At 44.3% G+C, this 12,887-nt stretch overlaps 1 protein-coding gene across 1 annotated transcript in view; it reads left to right on the top strand.

Annotated features, from left to right (window-relative positions):
- Positions 1-7,302: 7,302 nt before the first annotated feature.
- The window catches only part of LOC146642922 (diacylglycerol kinase zeta-like), a 92,767-nt gene continuing 87,182 nt past the window's right edge, over positions 7,303-12,887 (top strand). Inside the window, exons 1-2 of the mRNA XM_085399123.1 lie at positions 7,303-7,929; positions 8,046-8,149. Coding sequence (XP_085255249.1) covers positions 7,822-7,929; positions 8,046-8,149 — 212 coding nt within the window. The 5' untranslated portion in view covers positions 7,303-7,821. The remainder of the gene's footprint in view (positions 7,930-8,045; positions 8,150-12,887) is intronic.

Raw genomic sequence — 12,887 nt, 5'->3', positions numbered from 1 at the left:
CTGGGACACACTGATGTACCCTCGTGAGCATCAGCTGAACAATATTGTCCTGCAGAAAGTAATGTGTTGCTACAAACATGGTGAGAAAGAGGCAATTAACAGTGGAAGAGACACAGACCATCATAACACTTATAAATGTCGGTCTGTCCTACAGAGAAACTGCAAAGAAAGTCAAGGTGTCAGTGAGTCCAGTTTCCTTCAGCATCAAAGGCTCAGAAACTGTGACAGCAGGAGGTCTGCAGACCCAAAGACACGACTGAATCAGAGGACAAGTTTCTGAGAGTTAACAGCTGTGTGATCAGCAGCTCACAGGACAGCAGCTTCAAGCAGCTTCATAGTGGTCGTAGTGAGAAAGTCTCAGTTTCAGCTGTGAAGAGAAAACTTCAAGCTGCAGGTTTGACAGGACGAGTGGCAGCAAGAAAGCCAGAATAAGACAAAGAGGCTCGTCTGGGCCATGAAACACCGACACTGGACTACTGAAGACTGCAAGAAGGTTTTATGGACTGATGAATCAAAATCTGAAACCTACGGTTCATCACGCAGGATCTTTGTACGCCGTCGAGTGGGTGAAAGGATTATTAGAAATATTAAAAATTAGATTAATAGATATTTAAGTTACATACTCTCTTCCCAGACATAAAAACATTTACAGCAAATAAAATGATTTGATGACAGGTCTTTAAAAACGAAATTAAACCTTTAAACACACACAGTGCACATTAACTTCTTGTCTTTAACATTTTCCATGTTTCAACCTGAGAACATTTTTTCTCACTCTCACTGTGTCACAAGTATTTCATCTAATCCGTACAGTACCACATTACAACAGTTATATTGTAAGGGTAAGGTTCTTCAACAACACCGTGTGCTCTGCTGCCCCCTACTGGACTTTCAGAATATTTTCTTACTTATATACTGTCAGAAAGTATTACTTTAATATACGAATAGGTATCTATTATTATTATTATTATTATTATTAGCTACACATTTTAATACTTTTTTTCCCTTTCACAGAATTTTCCTATTATTTTAAATAGATATCAACACAATTACCAAAGCAGAATTAACACGTCTAACATAAAATGACAAGAAACACCAATAACTGTGAATGAGGATTTTTTTGGACGAAAACTGTTTAGTTTCTGGTTTGTTTGTTTGTTTGTTTTTCAAATTAAAGACTAAAAAATATTGTTGCAAACCATTTCCTGGTGACTGCCATCATCCTCCAACAGCCACTCACTATTAGTCAGGGAATACTGGTTCGTTCCTTGTGTTAGGAGCCTTTTTAGGCTTGAATCAGAATCTGAATAATTTGTTGTTCCCAGAGGAAATTATGTGGTCACAGTTGCTCCTAAACAGTAAGTCATGGTCAAATTTATTTATATAGCACTTTTCAAACAGCCGAGGCTGCACAAAGTGCTTAACAATATGAAAGTGGCATTAAAAAGCAACAATGTAAAACAATAATAACAATAAAAACAATAATAGGACAATAAAAGAATTAAAACAATAACTAAAACTAATTCAAATAAGACCAGAATGCCTGGGTCATAGTGTGTTAAAAGCCAGGGCATAGAAATGTGTCTTTAGTAAAGATTTAAATTGCTCAAGTGTTTGTGCAGATCTAATATTTAAGGGGAGACTATTCCAAAGTCTGGGACCTGCCACAGAGAAGGATCTATCACCACGGGATTTGAGGTTAGTCCGTGGGATGGACAGCATTAGTTTTGAGCTAGACCTCGTGGTTTTTCCTGGAGCATAGGCAGAGAGGAGCTCAGACAGGTAAGGAGGGGCTCGGGCGTTAAGTGACTTAAAAACAAAAAGTAAAAGTTTAAATTGGATCCTGTAGGAGACAGGAAGCCAGTGTAAAGAAGCTAAAACTGGGGTTATATGCTCTCTCCGTTTGGTACCAGTTAGCAGGCGAGCAGCTGCATTTTGAACCAGCTGAAGACGGTGGATGGTGGCATGATCTAGACCATAACACAACAAATTGCAGTAGTCCAACCTGCAAGTAAGGAAAAGGTGAATAACACGCTCAAAGATGTTAGCCGGGAGGGATGGCTTTACCTTGGCTAGCTGCGTTAACTGAAAGAAGCAGGACTGAACTACTGCACTCACCTGCTTATTCAATTTAAAAGAACCATCAATGTAGACACCGAGGTTTTTTACATGCGTTTACAATACGAGGAAAAGGCGCCCAGAGTGCTGTCGATATGATTAACGTTGCCAAAAATGACAACCTCAGTTTTATTTTCATTTAGCTTTAAAAAATTAAATGACCACCACTGTTTGACATCATCAAGGCAGCGTAATAAGAGCTGCGGATGGTCTGACCCTGCTTTTAAAGGTAGATAAATCTGCAAATCATCAGCAAAACAGTGAAATGAAATGCTGTACCGCGAGAAGATGGAGCCCAATGGCAACAAATAGAGTGCGAACAGGGCAGGACCCAAAATAGAGCCTTGAGGTACACCGTATTTAAGAGGGGCTATTTTGGAGTTGTGGGGGCCCATATTGACAAAAAAACCTTTCTGACAAATAGGACCGAAACCACTGTAGGGCAGATCCTTTTAGGCCAGCATGAAATTCTAGCCGTGATAACAGGATGTCACGGTTGACCGTGTCAAAAGCTGCTGACAAGTCCAACAATAAAAGGGCAGCAGTGCTGCCAGAGTTAAAAGAATATCGTTAAAAACCCTTAAAAGTGCCGTCTCAGTGCTATGTAGTGATTTAAAACCAGATTGAAGTTTTTCAGAGATCATATTAAAATCAAGGTGGGCCTGCAACTGTAGGTAGACCACTTTCTCCAAGACTTCAGATAGAAAAGGAAGCTTTGAGATAGGCCTGTAGTTGGACAGAACAGGTGGGTCCAGGTTTTGTTTTTTTAAGAAGAGGCTGAACTACAGCTTGTTTAAAGCATGATGGGACGCAGGGACGTATTAATTAATCTCAGGATGAAAGGCCCAACAGTATTAAAAGTGCTTTTAAGCAAGCTCGGGGGGAGACAGTCAGAGGGGCAGTGTGATGATCTTGGGTTACTAAGTTTCTCTTCTTAACGGTATAAATGAAGGGTGCTGGATTTGCGCCCTGGGACGTACGGCTTATCTACCGAGCAGCATTAGAGTGAACAACACAGGAAGATGATCGGAGATGCGCAACTCTGATATTTCCGTGATGCACACATCCAGCCCGTGGGAGAGCACCAAGTCCAGTGTGTGACCTTTTTCATGCGTGGGACCAGTAACCCACTGGGTCAAGTTAAAAGAGTCAACAATATTTAAAAAGTCCTTGACCAGAAGTTTAGAGTCACAGCAGACATGGATGTTAAAATCAGTTTTTCTCAAATGCTAAAACACATTTCACAAACATGTTCCCCAGTGTCTAAACACAACCACACCGTCCCACTGCTAAAATCAAACTTTCACACCAAAAGAGCAGCTTTCAAAAATGTGAACACATCATTACACACTACAGCAAAACAACTGAAAACACAATGCTCAGTTTGTGAGACGGTTCTTTGTTTCATAACTGCCAGTGCATATTTTAGAAACCACACAGTAACGGATCGCCATAGATCTCTGCAGAGGCGTTTAGATTTGTGAGTTTCATATGAAGAGTATAAATCTATAGAAAATCCTGCATGTACGTACACTGCTGTAACACAACTCAATGCAAAAAAGGAATCTATTGCACACAGCAGTACTCCTGAAAACATCAGGGTGTGAAGTTTTTTTTATTTACGTCATTCACACCACTGTGCGGCATCATGTCGCTGAGCTGCATCGGGCCACATCACCTCATCCACATCGCAGGATATATTGTCTCTTGCCAGGCACCGCGGGAAAACGCCCTGGAATGGCGAATCCATCCTTGGAAGGCCTCCGCTGGGATGTCAGCACAGGCCAGCTCCATTGCCCTGAGGAGGTTCTCTCTTGTGTCTGTCATAAACCTTCCATCTCCACGATGAGAAGAACTCCTCTATAGGGTTCAGGAAAGGGGAGTAGAGTGTCAGACAGACGTTTAAAAAGTGGTCACTGTTGGCGGTGAACCGCTCTCTGATTTGGCTTGTTCTGTGGAAGCCAACATTGTCCCAGATGATCACATAAATGTGATGTGCGGGCCCAGGATGGTGTTGTTGGCGGTCCAGGAGGATGTCTTAGCTCCTCTAGGAAGGTGAGGAGACTGTGAGTGTTGTAAGACCCAAGGACAGCATGCCGGTGGACAAGCCCCTCTGAACCCATGGCCACACAAAGGGTAATATTACCCCCCTCCCTGTTTGCCAGGGACCTCAGTGATGGCTCTTTGGCCAATGACGTTACGGCCTCTTTGCCTTCGTTTCTGCAGGTTGAAGCCAGCCTCATCCAGGAAGAGGAACTCATGAGGTCTGGCCATCGCGTCCAACTGTAATATCCTCTGTGACAATGTGAAAGTGCACAGGTGTTCAGAAGAACAGTCAATCAGGTAGCGCAGGATTGTCCAGAAGTAATGTAGGCCACTGAGCAACACAGTATGTCCACTGACTGTACTGTGAACATGTATACTTACTTGTAACGCAGGTCTTTGTGTCGCGCAGAGTGGCGCTCAAAGGGAACCCCATAAACCTGTTTCATCCGCGTCTTTTGGCGCCGGAGAACTCGGTCTATTGTGGCCAAGCTGACATCGTCAGTGTTCTCAAAGTTGACATTATCAGCAATGACTTTGTCTCTGATCTGCTGGAGTCTGATGAGGTTGTTCCCACGAACCATATCCACAATGAGGGTTTCTTGTGCCGCTGTGAATATGGCAACCCTCCCACCTCTGTGGCTTTCTTTCAGCTCTAAAGAAACATGTGTTGTCACATGTGTTACAATACAGTCTGATTTGAAACCAATAGCCTACTTTCACAGGTTTGTAAAACTGTATTGTGACAAAGAAAGCGATCGAGTACCTGTTGTGTTGTCTGAATGCTCTGATAGTGGCCACAGTGACCCTACTCAGGTTTGGACGGACTCAGTCCTGCTTCAGCCTTTGTCATGACACGGTCAATGACTGCTGCTCGCATCTCGTCCGTAATGATGGTGCGAGGTTGTCTTGCTCTCCCTCCTGGACCTTCTCCTCTCTCATGTTGGCCTGCTCCTCTTCTTCCAGGGCCAGCTCTTCTCCCTCCTCTGCATCGACTTCCTCCTCCCCTGACTCTGCCTTCATCCATGGTGTTCAGGCATCTTCAGCATACTGTGCACTCTGAACTTGCTTTTATACATGTGGTCACAGCATTAGCAACAGGTGTCTTCAATTTTGAGTCATTGTGTGTAATGAATGACGCCAGGTGTGTTCATTGTGTTCAAATCTTGCTGACTGTGGCAAGCATGTTGCATCACATGAGCTTTCATTTGAGAATATGAGCAGAGTTCTTTTGCAACTTGTGTTTTAGGAAAGATGTGTTTAGATTTATGACAACGGAGGATTGTGTTCTGTGACTCGTGTCTTCATGTGACATGTGTTTATGATATTGGTAAATGATGGCTAGATTTAGATGTGTTTAGACAACTGGTCATTTGGTTTAGAGGATTGTCTTTTGTGTTTTAGCATTTGAGAAAAACTGTAAGAACAATTCCAGCCATAAAACCGGAACACTCTTTGATAAAATCCTTATTAAACTCTGGAGGACGGTATATGAGGACACACAGCAAAGGCACAGCAGAGTTCAGGTGTAACTCAAACAGCTGGAGTTCAAAACTAGAAAATGAGTCGTGCTGTAATGTTTGATGGCAATGAAATCGAGCGTTGAACGCGGTGGCTAAGCCTCCCCCCCGCCAGAGGACCGAGGGAGGCTGAAGAACCAGTTCAGACTCACCAGGTTGAAGCCATGTTTCTGTCAGAAACAGAAAGTCCAGCTGTTGTGACTTTAGGAAGTCGTTTAATACAAACGTCTTGTTTGCTAATGATCTTACATTTAGCAGAGCCATTTGGAGTGTGTAGATCCTAGCATCAGATGGTCCAGCTTGGTTAAGTGTGTGAAGATTTCCGTGGTCCACGCCGCATCCACGGGTCCGAGGCCGCTTAGGGAAATAGAATGCTGAGAGCGCGGATCAAGTGTCGTGGGAGCTCCAGGGACAACAGGCAGGATCCATCTAAAGATGCACTCTGCTGGTCCAGTAGCTCCACGAGAAGCACGGAGAAGAGCTCGGACTTTGATGAGTGTACCAGCCCGCTTTCCTCGGCGCTTCTTCCAGGAAGTGGTGTAGGAGTGTTGGCACAGATAAATCTGAATACAGGGTTATACATAAAAAAGTGGTGGAGGAGGCCCATAATCATCTCCTGTCTCTGTTTGTTTAAGAGCCAGGTCATACGATGCTTTGATTTCTAAGAGTAACTGGTGATTGTACACTCGCAGAGCGAGGGCATTTTGGGATAAAATAGAAAAGGATAAGACCAGCCAAGCCAAAGCAAAGCTAGCAGACGGACGTGTCGCCATCTTCCTGTCACTAAACTAAATGAAATAACACAATGTATCTCAAAGTTACAAAATATAACAATATAGTTCTAATAAGTATAAATAACTATGTAACTATATATATATAAACATTCCTGTATTTTAGACAAAATTATGTCTAACCTGGGGACATTTAACCCTAACTTTACATCTGTGCTATTTCACATGCTTGCTCAAGTCTTCCAACAGATAGGACCGAGAATGTTAAGCTACCTTTAGTTTCTGCGGTTGATACCAAACTGTCTCATATTATTGCTCAGTCTCACTTTTAAAATGAGCATGTTTCACGGTAATAAGCATCACAGTTGATGCGTGAGAAAAATGCTTCAGTGTGAGAAACACTGTAACACCAAGAATAGTCATTTGTAGAGCTAACACATAGTTAAGACACAGACTCAAGAGCAACACAATTTTATCTTATTATTTCAAAAATGATCAAAAATCAGTGACAGTGTTGACTCAATGAAATGTATTTAAAATACTTTCTATTGTTTTCTGCAACAAGTCAAATTCCACGAGGTTGGATGACGATTAGAACCTACTTGGCGCCATATGTGTGACGTAATATTGGCGCATACATGTCTCCCAGGTCGGACTCCTGTCAAGGACGTGAAGTTTGGGACACACTGGTCGTTACACGCGTGTAATTCATGTAGGTCAAATTATGCACTTGCAGTACTGCCTGTATAGGTGGCGCTCTAGAGCCATTTAAACTTCCACGTCCCGAACCAATAAAATACCGACATTTTCCAGACCAGACCTGACGTGTGCGCAGAAACCCCTGAGTTTGTGAACATGTGTGTGCTCTCTGAAAGGCCAGTCGTTTACTAACATTAGAAGCTGCGCAGAAACAGGCAGCGCTCCGATCAAACACTCGCAGCCTCCCTCTAAGCTCCAAGCAAACTCTTCACACACACTCGCTGTTCTAAATGCCAGAACTGCGTAAAACCAAGGACCACCGTCAATGATATAATAAAACACGAGACGTGTTTTATTTCTTACCCTCAACACAAGTCATTCAATAGAGAGCGAGAGAGAGAGTGGGAGGGGTGGGGGGAGGACGCGAGCGCTCACAGCTGATTTCCGGCAACACGTTGCGTGAGTGGACGGTGCGGGAGGGGACAGGAGGACAGCTCTCACCTGCCGCACGCAACTTTTATCGTGTGCGTCTCAAGGACAGTTACGGTCCGCGCCGGGTTAGAGTGTCACGCAGCGTGGAGGATGGGACTGTAGTTTCGTGGAAACGCGCACCAAAATAAACACAGCAGCAGCACCGGGATCAGCGACACCGTGCCGAGGACAGGAGCATTAATCCGGGTAAAAGCACGCAGGCCGCGCTGATCGCAGCGATGATGAGAGACTCGGAGCGGCCCGAGCTGGAAGACGTGGCCGAGGAGGAGGACGTGCTTGCTGGGCTGGAACACTCCAGGAGCGCACAGGAGTCCGGTGTCTCTCAGGTGTGTGCTGCTCTCCTTCCATGCTTACCGCGTACAGGAGCCGCTGCTGCAGGCTGCCGGCGCCCGTGTGAGGCAGCAAGCTTTCATCGGAAACAACAGATGTGTTTTGATTTCAGGTACCCAAACAGAAAGAGCTGAAGGGGGCTGAGCAGCAGCTGGCGGTATCCCAGATGGAGGCAGAGTTCGTGCAGCTGACCTTCAGGAAGCAGGTGTCTTACAGGTAGGAAGTCTCCAAACAGACCGGAGGAGTGAACGTGGCAACGAAACACTGATAGTCCCCACGTTGTCTGCGTGCTGGGACTTGCTGTGGAAAGGCACAGTTACACTTTAACAGGAGGTGAATTGTTACCCACAGTGAAGTGGTCACCTGACACTGACACGCACACTGTTCCAGCTTAAGATGAGGTTATATATGCTGTAAGGTGCGAGGTAATCAGTGGTAGTGCACACTGAGTAAGAGGCTGAGGTGAGCTTAGTGATTCTCTTCCTTGCACTTTCACCACAAATCCTGATGATTATGACCATGAATGTGACCTGGTGTGTTCTCAGTATAGACGTGATGGCAGCCATCATCAGGTACATGGACTGGTTCTCATTCATAGACGCACTCTTTTCTGTGCTTTCCAACATTCACACTCTGAATGGCTGAACGAGACGAAACCACCAACCTTCCAATTAACAGATGACCTGTTGTGCCTCGGAGCTACAACCACCTCCAACAGATTTCCCAACTGAAACTATTAAGACAATAAAAGCATGTGCACGACTTTGCTGCATACGAAACTGGCGCATGCACCGACTGGTGTGACAGAAGAGGACACTATGGAGGCTGAAAGAAGACGATGTACAGACATAACAGGCGTGTTTACAAACTGGCTTGAAAAATTGGAGGAATCAGAAAGAGAAGCAGTGAAACTGACGAGTTGATTGGTCTGGAGAGCGCTGCTGCAGGTGACTGCTGTGCATGTATGTGTGCCTCATTCAGTCACTCAGCCTGTTCACAGCCAGAGAAAGGTGACCGTAAGGGCTCCATTAGTTTAACTCGCTGTGTTTAGGATCAATGTTCGAATCCATTTCCTGGGTTACCAGGGTGACGCCCTCTAACACAGCTAATGTGATTGGTCTCCTGAAAAGGAGCAACAGGAGCAAAGTAATAAGTGAAGCTTGTAATCTAAAATCCATTTTACCATCTGATCCTTCTGTGTTTACAGAAACGGCACCACACTGGGCTGGCACTGTAAACTGGATTGTCCTTTTTGTTTTCTCATCAATGAAAGAAAGAAATGAGTCTGTTGCCTTAGAAACTGCAGTTACGATCTGTTTGTCTTTAATCTGATTATTGGTCCTCGTCTCCAGCTCTCCTGTCACTACTGCAGCTAAAAACGTGCACTTCTATTAAACGCTGCGCTGGTGTCCAGTGTTTCACTGGTGTCAGGTTGTGTTTTAGTTTTTCCACCTCCCGATCAGGCCTCGCCGACACATGCCGCTTGTACTCAGGGAGGATAAACAGCAAGCGCTCCACGTGCCCGAGATGCACTGAGCAGGTCTGGGTGAGGAGAACAAAGTCAGATCTTCAGATACAGGAAGTGAAAGTACTTTTACATCAGTGTCATGATAAAGCACAGTGAAGTCACGTGTGCTGCCTCCTTCATGCTCTCTGCATCACTACAGCCTGATAATAAATAGCGGGGCATGCTGTGAGCTACACGCGTGAAAAGGTGACTGCAGACATGTCTGACCTAATTTTCCTGATATGATTCTCGGCCTGTTGCCGGTGAACCAAAGCTAATACGGAGCGACGATCTGAGGCGGTGGGCAGGCGTCTGTTTTCCTCACGAGCTCTGCTGTCAGATATGAATGCTCTCCAACTTCCTTCAGCTACTGACGGACTTGCTGTTGATGTATTTTGAGCAGGACTGCAAATAGCAATGATTAAAGTACTTGCAGGGACTTTATTGGACAGTTTTTAGCCTGTTTCTCCTGATTCTTTTTTCTCCCCTCTCTTCTTACTTACACTGATTGTCTGTTTAGTACGAAGGTTTTTGTTTGTCTTGTGGGACTCGAGATGTACCCGATGAGTGATGTGCTTCTTACTCTTTTCAAAAGAAAGAAGTGGGACATGCATATGGAGTGGCTTTGAGCGCAGCTGCAGCTGCGTGTGCTGACTGAAGCTGTGGCTGTGGATGTAGCTTCTGTTCTGGCTTCACCTGCATGTGTGGTTGGATGTATGATGCTGTGCTGCACTTTACTCCTGCTATTAATAGATGGTAGAGCATTGTTAGCTCACATGGGATGTGAAACCTTTACCAGATGTGTTAGCTGTACTGCACAAACATCATCTGCAGGCAGTATTACGCCTGAAACATTTCCTCCAGCTGTGCTGGTCTCTCATGTTAGAGGCGATTGATAAACTGAACTAAATCATGACAAACACCCACCTGTCTTCCTTCAGATTTCCTTGTGTTCCCTGTTGAATCTGCCTGAGGTCCTCAGCACTTTCTCTGAAGTGTTCAGGTGGAACACTTCAGAGAAAAGCTTTGATGTTCTCCATCCCTGCACTGACGTTCTCAGTGGAACTGTTCATCAACTAGTTTCTTATGTCACTGCCACCATGAGGCATAATCTCAGCATAATTTAGTATGGTCTGTAATCCACATGGGATTGTGTGTGTGGGGCGGGCTGCCTGGCTTTCAGCTCTCCTGACTCAGACGAGTTATGTAAGGATCATCTGTAGCTGTTGCCTACAAAAGTGTGTGTTGCTGCGTGTATATTTCATGCTGTGAGATAATCTACATAAGATTCGAGGTCAGCCGGAATTCCATTAGCATCAACACAAGTGTGTGACATGAATGAAGTCCACATGAAGCAAGAACGATCGGATACAGTTTGCAGCTGCAGCTCCTGAAAGGCTTCAGCGATTCGAGCTCGAGGCAGCGCGTTTCATTTTTGGTGCTATTGATTAAAATGTGTTTGTCCAAAGCGTCTGTTGTTATGTTGTTGTTTTTAGTGTCTGTGTGGCAGCAGAGACACTGTTCATGCTCGGTGCCTCACAGCTATTACAGTAGTGCTGCTGCATCATACGAAGCCTCAGCCGAGCACGTAGCCTGTAGCTTCATGTTGAATAGCCTGATGCAATTATGTTACATGTAGACATTTTAATTATTTGCATTTCTTATAATCAAATGGTTTTGCAGGGTGTAAAAATTGCAGAGAAGAACAAAACCTTGGCGCTGTGTTTTGCATGATGACAAAAACTGTTACAACAGTCAGGAACATGTCAGATGTGTGTGTCTGTGTTTGCATAAAACAGGCTTGCTGTCGTGTTTGTATTTCTAACCACACGCTGACAATGGCAGTCAGTGACAACAGGCCCGTGCACTCCACGCAGCTGCAAACATACAGAAGCAGCTGGAAGGAAAGGCCTGCACATATGGAGCAGAGGCTGATAACAATCAGACATTAGACGCTGCTTCCCTTGTGATGATGATAGTAATAGTAACTGGAATAAACTGCGTCTGTTCTGTAATTAGATGAACTTATTCTGTTTAAAGGCTCGATGGTGAAACAGACAAAGACGGGCAGATTGGTGCCACCTCCACAGCTCTGCTGACGGCGTCCAGCTTGACAGCTCACTCGTGCTGTGCGTCTGACTAGCTAGTCACACGTGTTTTATGTCCTTATCTTGTGAAACCTTCAGGAGGAAATATTGCTTTTCTGTACACAAGAAAGTAAATATAATTATGGATTTTAATTAGGACACTCATGCTCCTGCCACCCCCCCTTTTTTGTCGGTGCTGTAGCTCTTTTGTAGCACCATTATGCGAAATGCTTTCTTCTTACACAAGCTAATAACCTGGGGCTGTGTTCATAAAGGACAAACAGCCGTGCGTGGACAAACGACAAAAGAAGACCAGCATCGTGATTCCTTCCAGTGAAATTCAGCCCAGTGTTTACTGAAGGGGGAACAGAAGGGCTCATGCTAAAGCTGGAGCAGCATTTCCACAGAACAGGGAACGTGAATGCAAATTCCCGTTCCCTGTAAGTTATTTTTGAATGTGTGTATCAGTGGCCTAATATAGCACAGTTGTTATCTTTGATATGCTGTAGAGCTCTGTTTACAATCTGAACAGAAGCTGGTGGGTGTGCGAGCCTGGAGGAGAAGGGACGATCCAACAGAAGATTTCAGAGACAGAGAAGACAAACTGAGCTGTGGCTCACTCTGTTAGCTACAAACATGGAGCGGAGGCTATTCCAGGCAGGTGGAGAAGAATACTGAGCTGATGAAGGAAATCTGGTTGGTTCGTCCAAGTCAGAACAACAAAAAAAAGTTGTTAAAAACAGACGGAGAAAATAGTTAAAGTTCAGGAAATGGGACTGACTGAATGAGCAGAGTGTACTCTGGGACAATGTTCCCTCTAATGTTTCATGTGTCTGAGCGAACACACAAACTCCCTGAGTTTGGACCACTGTGAGCAGCAGCAGGCGTGTGCACTGTGGTCACGCCAGCATCAAATCCATCCAAGTCACATGTTTATTAAAATAATCCAATTACAGCATTTACATTTATGTTAGACGACTTTTAATTAACTGCTTTAGCCCACTTACAATGAATATTTAAAAAATCTTGTTCCTGACCTGCAGCATGTTAACACTATTGGAAGTAAAAATAACTTCAACTCCAATTTTGAAAACACAACTTTCTTTATTTTTTAATAAAGCTCTGACTGTATGATGAGTCTGTGGTCTGGGAGAGAGTCTGTAACTCTGTCTGCAAATACAGTAAATAATGACCAATGTTGGGTAATTAATTATTTAGTTACTTCTTCAAAAAAGTAACTGAGTTTTGCAAACAACAAAGTTTTTTGCAACTGTTTACCTAAAAATTCAGCCAAGGTGTTTTTTAAACAAACATTTCAAACTATTTACAGAACAATCAGCTGTTCTGCATCAAATCTGAT

This window comes from Rhamphochromis longiceps, linkage group LG23 (assembly GCF_057381845.1).
Source record: "Rhamphochromis longiceps isolate RC_006_pf linkage group LG23, R_longiceps_female_GT1.1, whole genome shotgun sequence".
NCBI lineage: Eukaryota > Metazoa > Chordata > Actinopteri > Cichliformes > Cichlidae > Rhamphochromis > Rhamphochromis longiceps.
This window is presented reverse-complemented; position numbering and strand designations above follow the sequence as displayed.